This window comes from Homarus americanus, unplaced genomic scaffold (assembly GCF_018991925.1).
Source record: "Homarus americanus isolate GMGI-L3 unplaced genomic scaffold, GMGI_Hamer_2.0 scaffold48406, whole genome shotgun sequence".
Lineage (NCBI taxonomy): Eukaryota > Metazoa > Arthropoda > Malacostraca > Decapoda > Nephropidae > Homarus > Homarus americanus.
Genome location: NW_024753828.1, coordinates 4,137,940 through 4,157,400, shown reverse-complemented (window position 1 = coordinate 4,157,400; position 19,461 = coordinate 4,137,940). Strand labels below are relative to the sequence as shown.

The 19,461-nt window shown below is 36.8% G+C and overlaps 2 protein-coding genes across 2 annotated transcripts in view; both read right to left on the bottom strand.

Annotated features, from left to right (window-relative positions):
• The window catches only part of LOC121855460 (tubulin-specific chaperone E-like), a 24,814-nt gene extending 10,259 nt beyond the window's left edge, over window positions 1–14,555 (bottom strand). The window contains exons 1-10 of the mRNA XM_042350400.1: window positions 14,414–14,555; window positions 13,916–14,094; window positions 11,577–11,685; window positions 9,860–9,939; window positions 7,578–7,763; window positions 6,414–6,564; window positions 5,728–5,858; window positions 4,494–4,623; window positions 3,529–3,648; window positions 1,232–1,403 (exon numbers count right to left, since the gene is read on the bottom strand). Coding sequence (XP_042206334.1) covers window positions 1,232–1,403; window positions 3,529–3,648; window positions 4,494–4,623; window positions 5,728–5,858; window positions 6,414–6,564; window positions 7,578–7,763; window positions 9,860–9,939; window positions 11,577–11,685; window positions 13,916–14,094 — 1,258 coding nt within the window. The 5' untranslated portion in view covers window positions 14,414–14,555. The remainder of the gene's footprint in view (window positions 1–1,231; window positions 1,404–3,528; window positions 3,649–4,493; window positions 4,624–5,727; window positions 5,859–6,413; window positions 6,565–7,577; window positions 7,764–9,859; window positions 9,940–11,576; window positions 11,686–13,915; window positions 14,095–14,413) is intronic.
• LOC121855497 lies at window positions 14,415–19,461 on the bottom strand. The gene is made up of 3 exons (XM_042350473.1): window positions 19,381–19,461; window positions 15,168–15,869; window positions 14,415–14,579 (listed from the first exon to the last, which is right to left on the bottom strand). The coding sequence occupies exons 1-3, from the start codon at window positions 19,459–19,461 to the stop codon at window positions 14,415–14,417; spliced, it is 948 nt and encodes a 315-aa protein (XP_042206407.1).

Genomic DNA, 19,461 nt, shown 5'->3' with positions numbered 1-19,461 from the left:
GAATTTTTTATGACCAAAATCAGTGGTGAGTGAGAGATCTGTGGTGGGAAGTGAAAAATGGGCATGTGCTGTCTGTAAGAAAGGTGTTGACAGCAACTCAATAATGTGTAGTGAGTGTGGAGGGTGGGGACACAAGAGATGCATTGGTGTAAATGACAGACTGCAATATGCTGCTGTTGTATGTATGCTCATGTAATCATATGACCTTGGCAAGAATGGAGGAACTCAATATTAGGGATATATCCTTGAACTGTGTTATCAAGTTCTACTCCCTGGGCAACATGATTAGAGCTAGAGGTGGTGCTGTAACTAACTCAGTTGCAAAGATTAGAAATGGCTGGAGGAAGTTTAGGAGCTGCCACCTCTACTAATGACAGGAAAGGAAAGATGTATGCAACTGGTGTGACAATTGTGATTTATGGCAGTGAAATATTGGCAGTTAAGGAGGATGACATATATAAGCTCAAGCAAGATTAAATGAGAAGGGTGAGAAGAATATTTATTGTGACACTGAAAGAAAAGAAACCTTATTCAAAGCTAGGAGGGCAGCTATGTATTAGGAGTATTTGTGACATTTTAAGTAGAGGTAGATGGCCACAAAACAGTGATGATGATGATCTGCTAAAATTAATATGGGTTATCCAGTGAGGATTAGTCCTGGCTCTAATAAGGCAGCACCAACTAAAAGATGGAGTGATGTACAGTATAGGTGTGAGGGAGAAGTGTTTCAGATGCCAGTATTAAAGCTAATCCAATACTTGCTCACTGGTCCTGCCATATAAAAGGTTGGAGCAGTACATAAATGTTTAACCTTTGATGAATAACATAAGGAAAGGAAAAATTCCATTCCTAATTTAATTTGACATCTAAATCTGTGGGTACTTGTATGCAATTAATATGGTGAATAAAATTTTTTTATCATAATTCTACAAGTTGGGAGTGTGGCTTTATAGCTTATCTGCTCTGTTTACAAAGTAGTGGTTCCGAGGAGCAAATTCCTATGAATGAAGTATGAATATAAGATGAATGCTCGGATTTATATCAATAAGAATTCATGAGTGGAAAATGGCTGTAAAACTGAAATGATGATGATGATGACTAATAATAACAAACGTAAATGTTATAACTATATAACAATAGGGTAAAAGACAGATAGCTTGATAAGTTTAACAAGCTTTCCTATATAAACAATCTTGTTAAATTCCCAAGATCTCTTTATATTAACATTTACCTTTTACAAGCTGCAGATACACAGGATGTTTACGCTTGAAGTCATCAGTGAGGACATCAGTACATCCATCTTCTGTGCCCCCACACTTGTAATACTCATTACTGAAGGACTTGAGATAGAACAACTCACAGTCTCTTCTCTCCTTCCGAGTTACTTTGGTCCGATTCAATACCTATAAGAGTATTTTGGTCACTGTGCTGCTAAAATAAGAGCATAATGTAAAGTGGTTGAATGAAAATTTGAGAAATATATTACAAATGGAAACAAAAAAAAGTAATAAAAGTTGCTCTAATAACAAAATTTGATACAATACATTCCATTTACAGATCAAACAAAGGACTGACGTATGAAAACCAATTTTACGGTCAAATGGAAAAGACAAAAGACTTGCCAAATAACCTTACCTGGACACCATCTAGCAAACAGTTACCTGCATTCTGAGACATGGATACATACTGTTCTGTTAAATCTAATCAAAATGCTGTATTAGCGGCTATAACCTGGACTGAACCACAGTTTAAGACGCAAGCTCCAACACTGATTTGAAAGTAAAAAACTTGGCTTACAAATTCATTCCTCTAACACTTTCCTGCCAATGAGAAAATCCACCCAGGGAAAGCTTGGCTATATCTAGGACACTGTATCCACCAAATTGTATACTGTTTCACTACAACAACTGCACTAGCTTAGAAAAGCAGTTATATTTACATCTCATAGCTGGCCCCTCATTTCTAAAAAATGTGGGTCTCTGAAGAAAATAAGTGTTGCTATTCAAGACTGAAAAATTAGACGACAAAGAGAGTTCCCCTTAAAATTATACCTCTGCTTCACCCCAATCATGTGAATTGAAACTGTATCTAAACTTCATTTTATTTGTCCAAAAGCCACCAAGTCTGAACTAGAAGGGAGGCTGGGAACTCGGGCCATTTACTCACCACTGGTAGTCATGTAATAGCCCCTGTCTTATAGGCAGAAGTATTATATAAATGGGTTAATTACATTTGATTTCTATATTCTATCACCCTCTGTAACTTTCCACTAGCTATGAGGTCGCATGTTCAGAGCACGTGTTAAGGTGTGCCCACGGGAAGTCGTGTCACTTAGTGCTGAGCTAAGGCATTAAGTAGCCGGCTTTCTGGCCACCTCTTGCGGCAGTAGTTTGATATCCTTGACGAGAGGAAGACGTTATTGAGAGCCATCATGGATGGTTCCGTCTTCCCTCGAGGGAGGACGTACATTACCGTTCTCCCTCGACGGGTATTACAAGCATTGTCACTCAACCCCTCACACCAACCGGACGTATTTAGAAGAGCTCTTTAACAGAGCCTCCGTCCTCATCTTAACACTTATAGCTACAGTGATTAAGTGACGGTGATATACACTTGAACTATATGAGATAGTTCCTCAATAAATAGAGAACAGACAATTGGGTTTCGCTACTAAAACCCCTATATAATTTACATGTTCCAGCCCCATTAACCCAGAAGGAATCAATGGTTAAAGGGCCAGCTCAGTCACAAAATGGATTTCAGGATCAATCCCCCATTTAGACCAGGCATTTGTTTAATGATTTAGTTTATAAATGCAAAATGAAAACTGGAAGGCCCTGGATCTAAATAGAAGAGAAAAATGGAGGACTGATCCTGTAATCCAACTTTGTAATGAAGCCATGATCAAACAACTGTGTATCATCAACAAATCTAGTGGCCATAAACCAAATCTCCATGGCCCCAACTTATGACTAGGATCTAATAATTGAATAAATTTAATAAACTGATTATCCATCCCTCTTCATATCAGAGTCCTGAAGGACATCTGCTTGATAAGAAGGTGAAAGTCAGCGCCAAAAGCCTAATGGTTAATTGGCCAATCAATAATATTCCTTTCATTACACATATGTGTTATTGCAAGCAAAAAAGGATGATAAGTAATCAGGTTTTGGAATTCAACTAGAGATATCTGAACTGTGGAGAGTCCTACTGGTTGTATGGAGGGCAAGACTGTTTGAATCCCATTCCTATGGTCAGATTGTTAGCAGATGACAATCATCATATCATCTAGGTTCAGTGAGATTTCTGGCCTTCACTGGCAAGAATTATATCACATGGACATCCATAGATCCAGATAAGGTTGACATGATAAGCTGTCTCACTACAATTTAAGGGCACGATAAAAAACATCTACATCATGCTAGCTAACCTGCTGAGTATGGCAAATTAATGACTAAACCTCTTGATTGTAAAAATTATGGTAAACAAAAAATTATTTTACTTCTGTTACCAATTAACTATATTTACCTTGAGATTAGTAATGCGAGCAAATGTAAACTCCTGAAAGTAAGGCGAGATCTTCATATCATAGCTGATAACTAATTCTTCCAAACCGGGTAACTTGTTGAGCTCTTCTATGGATGCCCACTGGAAAAACACAAAAACAAAATTACAGTACTGTATAACAATAATTAATTAGCATTCTAAAAATTCTAAATGCATTGAAATTATTTCAACAACCAATAAATATTTTTTTACTCTATATCCTTAACCAGGATGTCAAGGAGAACCTTTGTATGAAATTTGAACAAAATCTAAATTTCGACCACTTGTTCCCAAATGCAGGGTAATACAGTAGGTCAGCAGGCATCTTTTAAGCTTAACACTTTTTGTCTGGTGTGTAAAAATTCACATGTTTAAACGGTAAAGCCAGTCCAGATTCATGGTGAAACATATAAAAATATTTAAAATTTACTGGCATTATGTAATTGGCATTTTAAAATTCTAAATACTGTACATAGCTGGTATATTCTCGGTACATTACAGCTGTAACAAATGAACCCTTAATAATATTGGGGAGGTGCCTGTCTAAAGCTACAAGGATCTCTGAGTAAGTCGGGCTGTAAAATGAGCCACATGCCCGAAGAGCAATAGCCAGAAACTGATAAGTCAATGCACTATTATTTTTACTTCAATAAAGGTGTGAGAGAAAATCCATGTACAATTGAAAGGTATTATTGTTTCATTATGGTGTTTGATAAGATTTACCCAAGTTATGCTTAGTTTCAGAACTAAGTACTACAAGGATAATGATAATGTGTGACCAGATAATCATGATTAATCACCAGCAAAATAACTGATCAACAATATCCTCATGTGTAAAATCCTGGTAATTCTGTCAATTACCCTAGTACTGTATAACATCAAAAAATGAAAGAATATAATCAGTATATATAAATATGTTTTGTAATAATTATAATTGCAAAACTTACTGTTTCCAAAGGGTTGTTGGCAACCATCAAGTGCTTGAGGCTTGGGAAAAGTGTAGTCTTCTCTGATGCACGTGTAGAGAAGAAGTTTATCGTACTCAACTGGCAGTTGTTTGCATTTAGATTCTCAAGCCTGATTGAAAAGAAAACAATTAAAAAATAGTATTGCATAATCAAAATACTGTAGATAGAAATAGAAAACAGAGTGTAAAGTCTTGAAAATCATGAACATTACCCAGAAGGAACATGTCTTGTTACAAATAATTTGCCCTAGGAACACATTCCCCAATTATAACAGTAAGTCTACAGCAAAAACTTGTCCTATATACAGTACATCAGTATACAACAATATCCATGACATAAATCAGCAACTTGCTCACTATCATACACACAAACAAGGGTGTCCACACTACAGAGGTGATGAGGGATAACTGAAGAGTGTTTTTATTTTCTTATTATTTTTTTTAAGTGCAGAAGAGATCACGTGTGTTGAGCACCATTGGTGTCATCATAAAATCTTTAACCCTCTCAGCCTTACACGACGCCATTGTGGCGTCGATCATAAAAGCCGAAAAAAATTACGCTCGGCCAATGGGCTATATTTTAAATAACTCAAAAACTATTCGGTGAAACTGACTGAACTTTGGACGCAGCATGAAGCCAGTTCACTCTGGCCATTAGAGCAAGAGGAGGTTGTGCCGCTCGGCCCTTTAATTATTCCATGAGTTTTTGTGTAATATTATTTTTCCTTATACCACGATATTCTACATGCTTTGTTCTTTACTTTAGTTTATAGTACATATCAATGAACACCATAATACAAGGAAAATGTGAATGGAAATCGAGATGTTAATAAACATTTTCCTACTTTTCAACTTATACTCCAAAAAGTGGCTTAAATTTCAAGATTGTTAAATTTTTTATGGTTTCATAAAGTTTTCAGACAATTTTATGACAGAAGAGACCCTCTTTACAATTCATAAAACAATTCCATGGCAGTAAAATGAGAACCTAAACAAAAAAAAAAATCAAAGATTTTTTGGCAAAAACCTCCGAGGCTGAGCATACGTTTTCATGCACATATGTGTCTCAGGCTCCGAGGCTGAGAGGGTTAATATAAAGCTTTGACATACAATACATAAATGTAAATGTATCCCCAAAATATGATGACTTTTTATGACTGCTGTCATGTTTCAAAAATTTCTCTATGATAATTATGACCAAATTTAACAAAGACCTTGGAAGTGAGCCCAAATGGCAGATTTCTTGCCAAGAAGAGATGGGGTTGACTCCAACATCTATTTCTTCTAGTGATTGCAACACACCAGCAGGAATTGGGCCAAGTATTTCCAAGTTGTTGAAAGCCATCTGCAAAATTGATATAGTAAAAAATTTTAAAAGTAAGACGTAATGTTTACACATTTTTTCAAACCTGTACAATCACCAACTGAAAATATATTATTCAGTAAAACTAAGAAAAACTAATAGTAGTAGTACAATAGATTCTTCTTATCACTACTTAATGTGTTCCTGGAAAATGTCCGCATGAAACAGTCGACTTTAAAAAGAGTAATGGAAACAATGAGAAAATAAGGTTTATGTTCCAGCCCCAGACACTCAACAGCCACCCCCCCCCCCAAAAAAAATTTGATACTTTTAATAACTCCTGATTTACTTCAGTACTGCATTTGGCAATATCTCACCTGTGCTTCATCAGTCCTTAAGTTTTATTTTACAGTACTGTATATCAATGTGATCTATAATATATGTATACCAGTAATCGTGTCTTTCATTATCTGCAAAATAAATGTATTTCGAAGATAACTATGGTATGTAAATATATGTGAAGTTATGTAGGGTTGACTTCAAACTACTGTACATCTGGTATGTCCAGTAGATGATCTGGTCTATTTTATCTCCTACCTGTAATTTTTTGAGTGCTGGAAACATTGCACAGCATGTGAGTAATTCTTGCCAGGTATACCCCATCATATTGTTGAGAACCAAATGCTTGATATGACACACACTTTGCAGTAACTCATTTGGCTGCTCAGGAAGGCTCAATAAATTTCCACTGAAATGAAACCGTGTACACCATTACTGCTTTAAATACGTAAACTAACAGTGCTTAAAGGAAATACTAATCAACAGACCCAAGATATTTAGGCAGCAAAAAACTTTAACAAGGAGGTAAATAGTAAAAATAACGTTCCTGTGAGTCAATTTGAAATTAGAAAGATGCATTTACGATTTTGCTTCAAAAAATCACCAGACAAGCACATTGCATAATACATTGCTATTAGTGAACACAACAATAAGTAATTTTGTGATTGGTTGCAAAAATAATAAATTTTAATTTTATTTCTCCATTGAAACTTTGCCTCCCCTCAAAGAGATGATGTGAACAAAGTAGCAGATACAGTAGTACAAGAGTTGAATGCATATAGCACGTTTCTGTAAACTATCTTAACTATTACAGTAAAACCTCCATACAGAATAACAGGAGCTTTATTCTTACTGAAATACAACAAATTCTTAATTATGATTAACTGTGTACGATGCTGCTGACAGTAATAAGAAGTGTTTAACAACAATGACTTAGTTTAGCCAATAAGGCAGGTTAGGTGAGGCACAGTACTCCTTGACCCCTAAAGCTCAGGCTAACTTGGCAGGATTTTTTCCATTCAAATTTTGGATACCAACGAAATCTGAAGAATCGGATTTTAGAAGTTTGACTGTACTGAAATTTAAAATCGATTCACTTATTTATTTGATAAATACCATCTGGAGGCCCTCGGTATTTTCTCATCCACAGCATAATTCTTGTGCAAGAATCAATTGTGTTTTGGGGGAATACAATGTGCTACATCTCTTGATCCCTAGCCAGGGAAACACCCCTCCAAGATAGGCTTAGTAAATAAAATAACCATATCCAGAGCCAGGAAGGTCACCCTTCTGTGATATGGGAATCATTACAGTGGCTTATGTTTTGCTCTGATGAAATATAACTAACAAGACTGCATTTTGTTACCAAACATATTTCTACTGAAAAATTATTATTATTTAAGAAGTCACAAAAAAATTTACCTGATATTTAAGAGCTGAAGGTTAGGCAGCTGACATGTGATGTCTGCAACAGCCTTCCAGGATGAGAGTAAGGAGTTAGAAAGATCAAGGTAATGAAGCCTCGGTAAAAGTGTAAGCAAGTCACTTTCATCAGTACCATTAACCTTCCATCCATTTAGTACTACAATTTCCAGCTCTTGTAAGTTGCTGAAAAGAAAAAAAAAGTAAGAAAATTGGCTTTTCAAAACCACTGGACCAAATGCTGAAAACCATTTTCCAGTTAAGGTGAGTCACCCATGATATTCCAGCACAGTGAATTCTTCATAACACTGGTTAGTCACAGCACTCTCATTCAACAACCAAAAGACAACATTCTTGCAAATAATGTAATTTATGTGAAAGCACAACTCACCCACTTACATCCAAAGCCTAAAATGGTATGCATGGATAAAATGGTTGCCTGTTGTGGCCATTGTTTGAGTCAAGAGATTAACTCTCAAGTAATACCACCACCTTTCATGAACCACTGTGCCATGCTGGTAGCTTTACAAAGATCCATTTCCCACTCCAAGCTATCTAGTGTTTAAATCTTGTGAAGCCTCTCTCATCTTGGCCCATCGACCTTCAAAAGAGAAATGAAGAGTAAAACAGAAGATTTAGATTGCCCATGAGGGGGCTAGTTTATTGGGCACCCCCTTACATCCTGTGCAAGGTGAAGCGCAGAAGCGTTTACAGTGCCCATGCGGAGTTCATGTTTGCCTTTATGGCTCGTGCATTAAGGGCGTAAAAGCCTGAAGGGTCATGGGTTTTGTCAGCAAGTTACATAAAGTGACAGAATGATGAGTGTGTGGGGGGAAAATTACCGGTACAATTTATGTTTATGGCAAAGCGTGGCAGGTCCCTAATAATGTTAAGTACCAGGCCTGTCACTAGGAGGAGGGATATCTGGTCAGGGAGGGAAGAGGTGTTGGCTGGGGACCTGTAGGAGGAGGTCATAGGGCAAGTGAGGATGTAGTGAGAGAGGGTGTGAGAGTCAGTTGACCACAAGCTTCCCAGCATCACACAAATTGGTTTTCACTGAAGAACCTTGAGATATAGGTCTTATCTCAAGACCAGGTTCTTCATTGTAGAAATAAAAGAATAGACAATCCCTTCAGTTACTCTGAGAAAGAATCTAAACCCTTGAGAGTAAAGCTACATAATCAGAATGAGTGAGTTTTATCATTACCATCATCATAATCACAATTTTTCAGCTATTTACCAAGTTTGTATCAATTAGCCATGATTACATGATGACAGTTTTTCATCCTGCACAGTCTCTTGTAACCCATCTCATCAGGATCTTAACTCTGATGTCATTTCTTACAACCTCTGCCCTATGTCATTCTATATCTTGACCCAATTGATCTCCTCCATTATCACCACATGACTGAACGGTCTCAGCCTACCTCTACACAAAACCTTGCCAATTCTCTCAACACCCAGCTGCCCTCTTAACTCTGAACAAGGTTTCCTACCTTTCAAGATCACATTACATATTCTGCACTGTATATTATCAATATGTTAATTAAATTTCAGAATGACCAATAATTTTAATGTAAAAATGCAAAAATATTCAAGAGACCAACAAACTCGATGTTCACTCCACTGTAAGCAAAGTTAAACTGAGAAGTGTTGGTGGGTGATTCAATCAGCTGATGGGAGCACAAAAACTGTTCCCTGTACTGTATACCTGTATATTATCAATATGTTAATTAAATTTCAAAATGACCAATAATTTTAATATAAAAAATGCAAAAATATTCAAGAGCACAACTTTCTTTATATTTACTCCACTGGAAACGAATGTAAACATAGAACCAATTCCTGTATTGGAGGACTAGCCAATCAGCTGATCAGCTGATGCGCACAACAAAGCGTGTTTCTCGTAAGGCTGTCGCTAATCAAAGTTTTGTTCGTTAATGGAACTGAAAATCCTTATGGGAGCTAATTCATTAACCAAAATTTTTTTAATTGAACCGTTTGTCAATCGAGGGACCACTGTACTTACTGCGACTCAAGGCAAATTGCGACCTCTAATATCTCATTTTTAAACAATGTCTGTCACTGGGAGCTGAGTCACCTGAAGATTACCTCCAGTAACACAGTCTAAGGATTTACATGGTAAACCCTACAGCCTTTAGAGCACATATTCACAGGTCACTCTGAACTGGGTTCATCCTATTAACTTCATTACAAATCACACAAGCTTTATTATAGACAGGTTTATGAATTTAAACTTGCCTGAAACACAGTGTACTTACCTCTGTTTCTGTGCGACCTTGTCCATTCCTACAACTTCAACAAATCTTGCCTTTATTGTTCTCTGCAGCTGTTCAGTTACCTAGGATGAGAAAATCCAGTTTAATTTCATTTATCTTTTATTTGTTTTTTCTTTGTATTTTATTCAAAATTCATACGTAAGGTACTGTGTCAACAAGCCTGTGGATGATTCCAGGGTTCACTGAACCCCTCCCCTACTTGCACCTGGGCTATATTGTAGAAATCTAGTAAAACTAGAAGGCTAGAGAAAGGATCTCTCATAGCTCAGCTGCAGACCCTATAAAACTAGAGTAACAATTATAAGTCAGTTACCAAAAGCAGAAGTAACCACCATACTACAGTCAAACTTTTCATGATGAAACAAAGTTATAAAACAGACCACATGCTCAATCATCCTTAGTTCACATCTCACTTTAGCATCCCCAAGAAGGAAGGAAGGGTCTACTGATTAGCTATAAAATGGAATTTCAGGACTAAACTCTCATACTTGAATGATACTGTAGATTATTAATTACTGCATGTACCATTATTATTATGTTATTCAATATCCCCGAATTAATATTCCTTAGATTTCCTATTTTTTCCTCAGTGTCTAAATTTCCTAAAAATCAAAAAAATTCCTCAGAAGTGGAAACACAGCAAGGGACACCAACAAGTATGGATGGTGATCATATTAACATCAGAAATACATTCATCCCCCGATATCTGGAAGGCTCAGGTTGCATAAAATCTTGCCATAAAAAAAAATTCTGTACATTGAATCCAATTTTCTCATATACAGTATACAGTACTATACTCCCATTAAGTGGAGATAGGTTCCTACATAACAAACTCATGACTCTACAATGTAACCACTACACATAATAACACAACAAACTTTATTAATACTATCCTCAATATAAACACACATAATAATGCAGCAATTAAACCAGTGGAAGAGAAAGATGTGTGTGTGACTGAAAGAGTAATAATACTGTAGAAATCCCCTTATAACATGTTGCCAGTCAGCTGTGAGATGGCTCTGCACATTGCCATTGTTAGAAATAAAGAAAATATAATATAGTATAGGTATAAAAAAAAGAAAATAAAGAGCAGGGCTGTGTATGTGTGGGGGGTTGAACATATGTGTGGAGGAAGTGGAGGGCTGTAACTGAACCGCCAACCAGCTGTGCTCCCTACCAATATGACAACATAGCATGCAAACGACACGGCAACAGCAGACACACATCTCTGAACCAGCTGAGTGGCCGGCAGAACTGTGGTTCACTCTCGGCATCACCCAGAGTATGGTTTGAGGGCAGAAAGAACTACCCAGCACGGTTGATTACCGTATACCAGATTTTATTCATTTTTGGAAGGAGGAGGACAATCTTAAATATATACTGTATATGGTATATTTTTGTTTTCTTCTAAAATATTAAAAAACAATTCAAAATTTCCATTATAGTAAGTTTTGCTTTCTGTTTATCAAATTACAGATATAAATTAACCATTTCCGTTATACACTAGTGAATCTCTGTAAAGCAAATTTCCAGAAATAGAGGAATGACTGCATTGGAGTCATGTCAATATACAAGTACTACTGCATTCCTATCCAGTGGGTAATTAGTATCTGATAAAGCCTATTTCTGATATATCAAGTGTCCAATGTGGTGAGGTTTTGTTGTATTACTGTGTATCATTAATATCCTTCCTTACTTGTGATGGAATTGTAGAATCATCTTGATACCTGCCACGGATTGCTGCCTCTAAGCAGATCCCAGGGTTTAATTTCGCAGGACGGATAAATGACCCAGATGTGGGGAATCTGCAAATAGGAAGAAATTAAGTCACAGAAACAAATGCCTTACCTTTTCACAATTAATTTTATCTTACTCTCCATTCATGTGATCCACCTCATGAGAGAAGTTCCACTCCCCCTAAGATAGAAGAGTGAATAGCTTATAATTACAGTACAGATATCCCTCCATACCGTATACGAATAGAATAGGTTCCAAACAAACCATTCGTTAAGTGAATTTTCGTATCTTGATTAACAGAACGTATGGGAAAAATAGGGTTCAGTTTCCCAATGACAAAAATACCCAATATCATACCCCCCAAATACACAAAATTGATTCATAAACAAGAAATGACCCCTACCTAACTAGTGATAAATAGTATACAACTGCTGTACTGTAATTTACACATTAAAATAATAATAATATACTATCTAGATGAAAATATGCAGCCAAAACCATTAAGAAAAAGCTAATTCAAAGTTTAACACAGCTGCCAGCGGTGCCATTTGCATAGACACTGGCTGCTTCACACATGGCTGCCCTAAAGCGTCTCCACAGCAACCAGTCTGGCAACTTCTGCCAGCTCTTAGCAATTCTCCTTCCCCCACAAAGAAATATTTATTCCCTTTATATTTTTTTCCCTTATGATAGTTATTTCTTTTACCTTTTTTTTCACATTATGTCTTTAGGATTGTGTGTGCATGTAAATGAGTAAAAAAAAATGAAGAAAGCTAAGTTAATCTATCAGAAATTACAAGTTGAAAAATAATCATTACATAACTTACTAAACTACCCCAACTCATCCTGCTAACTCTCACTGGTGCACGAAGAAATATTTATTCCCTTTATGTCTTCACCTTATGATAATTTCTTTTTTTTTTTGCAGCTTCTATGTAGGATTGTGTGCACATGTAACTGAATGAAAAAAAAATGAAGAGAGTTGTGTTTATATACCCAAAACTATGACTTGAAAAATAACCATAACATAACTCCTACCTCAGCCTGGTAGGGCGAGTGCTAGACGGGTGTGGCCACCCTAGCTGACTCCCCGGGGGCACATGATTTGAATTTTTGCTGGGACCCAAATTTGTATAAGCAGGGGAAGCTTTCGTAACACGAAATAGTGGTAATTTAGGAATGGTTGTAAAATGATGGATACCTGTACTATAAATACAAATGAATTATAATATCAACAATACACTACACATAATAGTATCAGTAATTTCATATAAAAGTGTATTCCAGAGCCAAAATATGTGAGAATCTTTAATTTAGTTTCTAGATGACATAACCCCTAAATCTAGTACAGCTCATTGCACAGCATTACAGCATAAGTACATAACATTTTAAGCAAACTTTCTGAACTGTTGTCAAGTTATCATTTAGAAGCAAAGTCCCCCAATGATGCAGAAAATTATCTCCTATACTGGAAGCCAAAGGGGGCAAAGATACTGTAGTGGAATTCTCCCCTACAACTGCGTAGCAGCCCACCACCAAGCGTATCCGCATTCCAATGTGCCGCCTCCCCTAGCAACCAAGCGAGAGCTGTCCCCAGATGTTACCGTATCTTAGCAACGAAACTAGTCACCGGCTACTTCTCGGGTTTTCCCACCATGACTCATAGAGCTGGCTGCTGCTGGGTATATAAGCTCTGTCTCTCCATTGAGATTCAGTCTGACCAATCTTCTTGAACAAGCAACACCTCCTCCTCTGCCGCTGCCTGGCGACCCTCGCCTCTCCTCCGCCTGCCTGGCGGTCCTCGCTCCCGCCAGCGAGCATGTCCTTCTCTGAGCTTCCTCACCAACCAACTCTCATTCTGCCCATTTTCCTGAACAAGCAACATCTCCTCCAGCAAGCTCCACGCTGTTAACATTTCATTCAACCAGGAGGCCAGCAACAGGCAACACCTTCTCTAACGAAGCTCCTGCACATCTACCTCCTTCAACACGATACTCCCGAACGTCTTCTACTGAGCTGCTCCCCACCACACGGCATCTCCAGCACCAGACTGTCTATCATATAACTTATATATATTATATAAGAAAACCACATTAGAGTTTCCTTCCATCCTGAGTGCTAGACAACATTAATATCTCGATACCCCTACAATACCTCATAATAAATACTGAATGATTCCAAGCATGTGTAATCTCTAACAAGAATTGGTTGAAGCATTTTGAAGATATTACTGTGTGGAAATTTATGGAAGAAAAAGGACATCCAATTAAAACACTAAGGCACTCTGAATTATTTTACCTTGTTTCAAAATATGTGATTCCATTATGGGTTCCATTATGCCTGCCCCGACTAGCATCATCCCAGTCAACACCATACCATATTCCTTCTGTAGTTGGAACCTCACCAATCCATCTCACTGTTCCTCTTGCTCCATCACTCTCTACCCGATTCCCAATCCTCAATGCTGTGCGATCCATCTGCAGAGAGTGTTAAAAAACTGTCACTTTTTTGTTGGCTGAAGTTGAAATGGTTGTTCAAGGAAAACTTACTGTCCAGTAATGTAAAACCCACTTCTCTCAAATAAATGCGATGGTCACCTATTCTGGTTTGGCTGATTAGTAAAATAAATACATAATCTATCCAGGTTGGCAAACTTTATTCTCACAAAAGGCAAAAACCATGAGGGTCTATGAGAGTATATATTAATAAAATAATTGTAGTCCTGGTCTACTGTCATCTAATTATAAAACTAAATAATTATAAAGTATCTGGTGGCATATACAGTACTGTACTTACTTTATTCAGCTAGTCCAAACCTAACTGGACCTTGTGCAGTTGAAAGATCAACAATGGTTCCTCTCTGAGTTACAAGAATAAGTCCTTCTTTAACCAACTGTGTTCCAATCTTGCGAACAGCTGGCATTAAGTCTCTCCAAGCTTTTGGTGAGAGAGCTCTTGCAACCTGCAAATTTTTTCCACACTTTTGTAATTCTTTTATTACTCAAGATAATTCTTATACAGTATGGCAAAAGTAATACAATGAAATTAAGAATATTTTACACTTCTGAATCTTGAAACTTTTCCATTAATTTTTCCTCTACAGGGACAGCATAAGGCAAGCTGGGCCCTCATACTGTACTATGATTTGCCAGTGACAATGTCAACACTGGCCTCAAAATTTACACATGCCCAACTTGCACATGTTATCAATGGTCATCAAATTTAACTAATGTACTGCCAAAATGGCTGTACAAATTTCCAAACATACTTTATTTTTCTATTAATAACATGTAAAGCAGTTAAGAACAGTCATAGCATATAAAGAAATTTATACTAAAAAATATTACTGATAAAATACCGTATATAAAACAGAATAATTGTGAAATATGAAGAACATAAAATTACCTTCTTATTCTGAGGAGCAAGACAAATGACTTTCACAATACTGTACAACAGAAATTAAAATTACAGTTTGCATAAAGCCTGATTTAATATTAATGTGCTTTTTTATATAATTCATGTGACATGAAATCTTATGCAAGTGACTCACCTCTGACGGACAAACTGTTTTCTTGATACCCCTGGCTCGAACTAGCTCAACAATTTTAGCACGGATAAGAGCATTAAATCTTTCTGATAGGCGCTGCTGCCTCTCTATCAATGATTCTTGACTTCTCTTTGTAGCGTAAGTGTTGGCAACTGTAGGTAATGGTCCAGACACAGTTGGAGCAGGAGAATTAGTAGAAATATAAGATGTGCTATATGATATAGCAGTGTTTATAGAGGTGGTTGAGAATGCTGTGCAAGTATTACTGTTGTCTGAAGTACTACTGTTATATGAAAGCAGGTTATTGTCTGCAGCACTGTTTGAGTAGGAGATGATCCTATTGTCAGCTGTAGCAAGTACAGGTACAGCTCCAGTAGAAATAGTATTGGAAACACCAACTGAATTATTGCTGGCAATAGTGGCCTGATCTGTGACTGGAATAGATGTTGGGACAAAAGGCTGGGGACTGGCAAGCACAATATTACAAGGAGATGAGTGTGGTGTAGGTTGGGTATAGGTTATGGTTCCTCCAAGCAGACACTGGTCATCTACTGCCCCATGATCAGTCTGCACTGCCACTGCCACTGCAGTAGGGACTGCTAGGGTCCCTACTGTTGATACACCTGATGATGCCCCTATTAAGGATTCTGCTGTTGCTGGAGTCAAAAGCTGGACAGTTGTCAGATGTTGTGGTTGAACCAAATACTGTGAAAAAATAATAACAGTAAATATAAGTTCATCCCCGTCAACTGTAGACTGAACAAGAAAATCATATCTGGATACCGGTATATTGGTACAGTAATTCTTGTACCTGTAATACATGCCTTTTGTGAGCAGAGTAAATGGTGGGATTGATCCTGAAATGTTTATTTCTGGAAGAAACCTTAGCAATGCGGCTTCTCATAATACAAAATATGCCAATTGAGACTTCATCATCCACAGAAAACCCCCAATCATCCAGCCTGGGGTGACAAGGGGCAGTCAAAATGTTTAAGCTGAACAGCCCAGCATCAGCTTATCAGCAGACCTAGCGACTGTATCATATTGTACACTATACTATACTGCATATAGAGATGTCTTCTTTCAACAAGTCCTCCTGTACAATATTTCAAAATAAAATTTATTAATAATGCATTCACTACATGTATTGTACAGTATACTAAATTTAGTAAGGTCACAGTGTAAATTCACTCGCCAAAATGCAGGTTCCACCCCCATTTATGCCAGGGATTGTGTTCTTAGAAAAGGCTGCTAAAAAGTATAGTATAGACAAAACCATAATAAACAAACACAGGTTTCCACAGTAAAAGCAGGGTCATGTTCTCAGCCACAGCTGTAATCCCACATCTGGATTCTTTTGACTTTACTTTTTCTTTGTGATGTAGAATGCGATTCCTGAATGATTATTTTACCATAAACTGTGAAAACTAAAGACACAGCAGTAGAGGGAAGAGATCCTCATAGATCTGGCATGACTCCTAGGGTCCTCGCTGGTGATGATACCACGATGGTCAGTTCCAGGGGTGTGTATTGTCATGGCATTTCTTACAGCATAAATATATTTTTTAAATGATAATTAACCAGTTGATATTTATCATTAGAATATCACAAAAAATAATAAAATATGAGAGAATCAAGTGTAAACAAGAAAAAGAGTGTTAATTAGAGATATAAATGAGAAAAAAACATGTACTGTACTCAATTCATCAAATTAGATGACATACACTACATCCAGTCCCCAAATGTTTTTAATTAACCAGAGAAGCTGTAAAATAAGAAATACCCCCTGTACTGTATATGACATTCTTAGCGATCATTAACATTACAGTCTTTCTCTTGGGTACTGACACCGCTTCACATGATGATAGACATCTTGGTGAAAACACGATGACACAAATCCACAAAATGATTTGCAAAACACTGCACAAACTCTCAATGGCTGCAGTGTTGTATAAAAGCAATAAAAAATTAAGATGGCTGGAACAGCAAAGTTCACTTATTATGACCAACGAGATTCCCAATTCATCTTTTATAACTGATTTTCCCCACACCTGTCAAAACTAATCATTGTTAAAAATCCCAAGACCATAATAACAACACAGTCTGGGCAGTCAGAAAAGGTAGTGAATGAATGATCAGAGGACAAGGTACAGAAAACTTTCCTGTTACTGGTTCCTCCCCAGACCCTAGCTTTGGGGTGTGTCTTATCACAGTGTTAAGTTTCTTTACACCAGTACAGTACTGTACAGGGTCATTCCATCGTGAGGTTCATTACATTCGCAGACAACTTATTCATGTATTCCCCGTTATATTACTGAAGTAAAACTGTATAATCAAATGGTTCTTACACCACTTATTACTAACACTTTAGAGTTACATCATGCAGTTAATCAGAATGTCCCTGTGTTGTTACTGTGAGGGTCTTTACCACTATGCTACCCATCTAGTTAATCCCACTTGTTCACGTAATCATTTCTGTGAATTGACAGACTCGATCAGAGTGCTTCATATCAGTAGCAAGTCAATGAATACGGTTCATGACCATGCCTGGCAAATTACATTAGGTAATGTATTCAATTTAGTTTTGAAATTTTTTGGAAAATGTGACTGAAGTTTATTACAGGAAAACATGAGGGTCGTTACCATGCAATGACTGTACCATTTCTTTAATATGAATTTTAACTGGGAATAGCTTATAAAATACATTGTAGCAGTACAGTATAAATATTGAATATCTGAGGAGTGTTTTGGTTCACAAAACTGCCACATTTGTAGATTGATATTTTCAACCATGGCACAAAGACGTCAACTTGTGAAGAGTTTCTAATGTACAGTACTGTATTACGATGTTTAAATTCTGGCTGAGACACATAGACATGTGCAGCTTTTTTATAATCACAATAATAACACAGGATACTACTGATACAGCAAAAAGTCTTCTTTCTTTAGTTTCCAGAAAGTGCACACAGAATTATATAAATACCGTAGTGGAAAAATCATTAATGTGCGTGTGAAGATCGTTACTACTGCAGCATTAACGACACCTAATATTGAACATATAACAAACCTCATAGGTCTTTGTGGGATAGCAAAGGCTCTCAGAGAACATTCCAGGGTCACATTAATATGGTAATATAGGATGCCTATTTATAATATAAAATTAATTGGAATTTCTCCAAATAATAAGCTTTGTATTGGAAAATGTAAAAAAAAAAATTGAGATTCAATACTTTGGAACTACAGTACAGTTCTCACATTTCAAACATGTCAATGAAAAACTACACAAGATTATTAAACATTCTAGCAGTGTTTACAACCTAACAGGATCCTTGCCATTGTGTATCATTTTATAAAAGCCTCAACTTATAGATATTTTGGCAAATGATTATGGTAAATGCCCTATTTTAGGTACGGTAGTTTTGTTTCTTCTGTTATATAATATGACAATTTTGATCATAGCTGTTTTTGTGGCTGTGTTAGAGACTTACTCTTTTCAGATTCATAAAATTCAATGGGTAGATTTTCAGTTTTGGCCATCAAGTTGACATTTTCATGGAATGACCCTATATGGTATATGCTGTATGATGTGTTATCATTACTGAAATACTGTACTTAATTTAAATATTGTACAATCAAAGACAAAAGTCGTGTCGCGGTTTTGTCCGAAGATTAAATATAACTCGTGAAACATTATGAGAGCTCTACCACAAGGCAGAGCACACCAAAAGTTTTAGCCCTTTCTGCATATGTTTTCACCAAATTTCAGGACACGACTTTTGTCTTTCATTGTACAAAAGATGCACTGATCATTTATTTAGATTCCAGTACTGTATCCTCAGATCAGCCAAAAACCAAACCCCATAAATATTCGGAAGTTTGCAGTTAATTCCTTTTACGCCAAGTACAGTTGTAATCAAAACTAATTACTTTACCTGTAACAATGACATGGGTTTCCATTACAAATCACCAAACACAAAACTGCATCTTAATTATCAATGGACACTGAATCAAATCAAAGAGGGATATCGCAAGTTCACAACAATTATTTCTTGCAATGTTAAATTAAAAAACAGGGTGACCACTGCTCTTATAAAATACACCAAGGACATATAATACAACAACGCTCAATAACATTCCCTGACGTTTTCCTTCACTACTAAATATTCTACAGTAGAGGGATCATTATACATGTCATTAGCATTTAGTTTTCCCTTACCTGATCAGAAACAATGGATGTTGGTGATGCAAGTCTTTTCACTGTCTCCTCACCATCACACCCTTCTTGTTTCCTCTTCAT

Coding starts and splice junctions, on each gene's coding strand:
- LOC121855497 (XM_042350473.1), bottom strand. CDS start 19,461: ATGAAGAGGAAACAAGAAGGGTGTGATGGTGAGGAGACAGTGAAAAGA. Junction 15,870..19,380: donor CATCCATTGTTTCTGATCAG/GTAAGGGAAAAC, acceptor ATTTTTTCACAG/TATTTGGTTCAACCACAACA. Junction 14,580..15,167: donor AAACAGTTTGTCCGTCAGAG/GTGAGTCACTTG, acceptor AAAAATTTGCAG/GTTGCAAGAGCTCTCTCACC.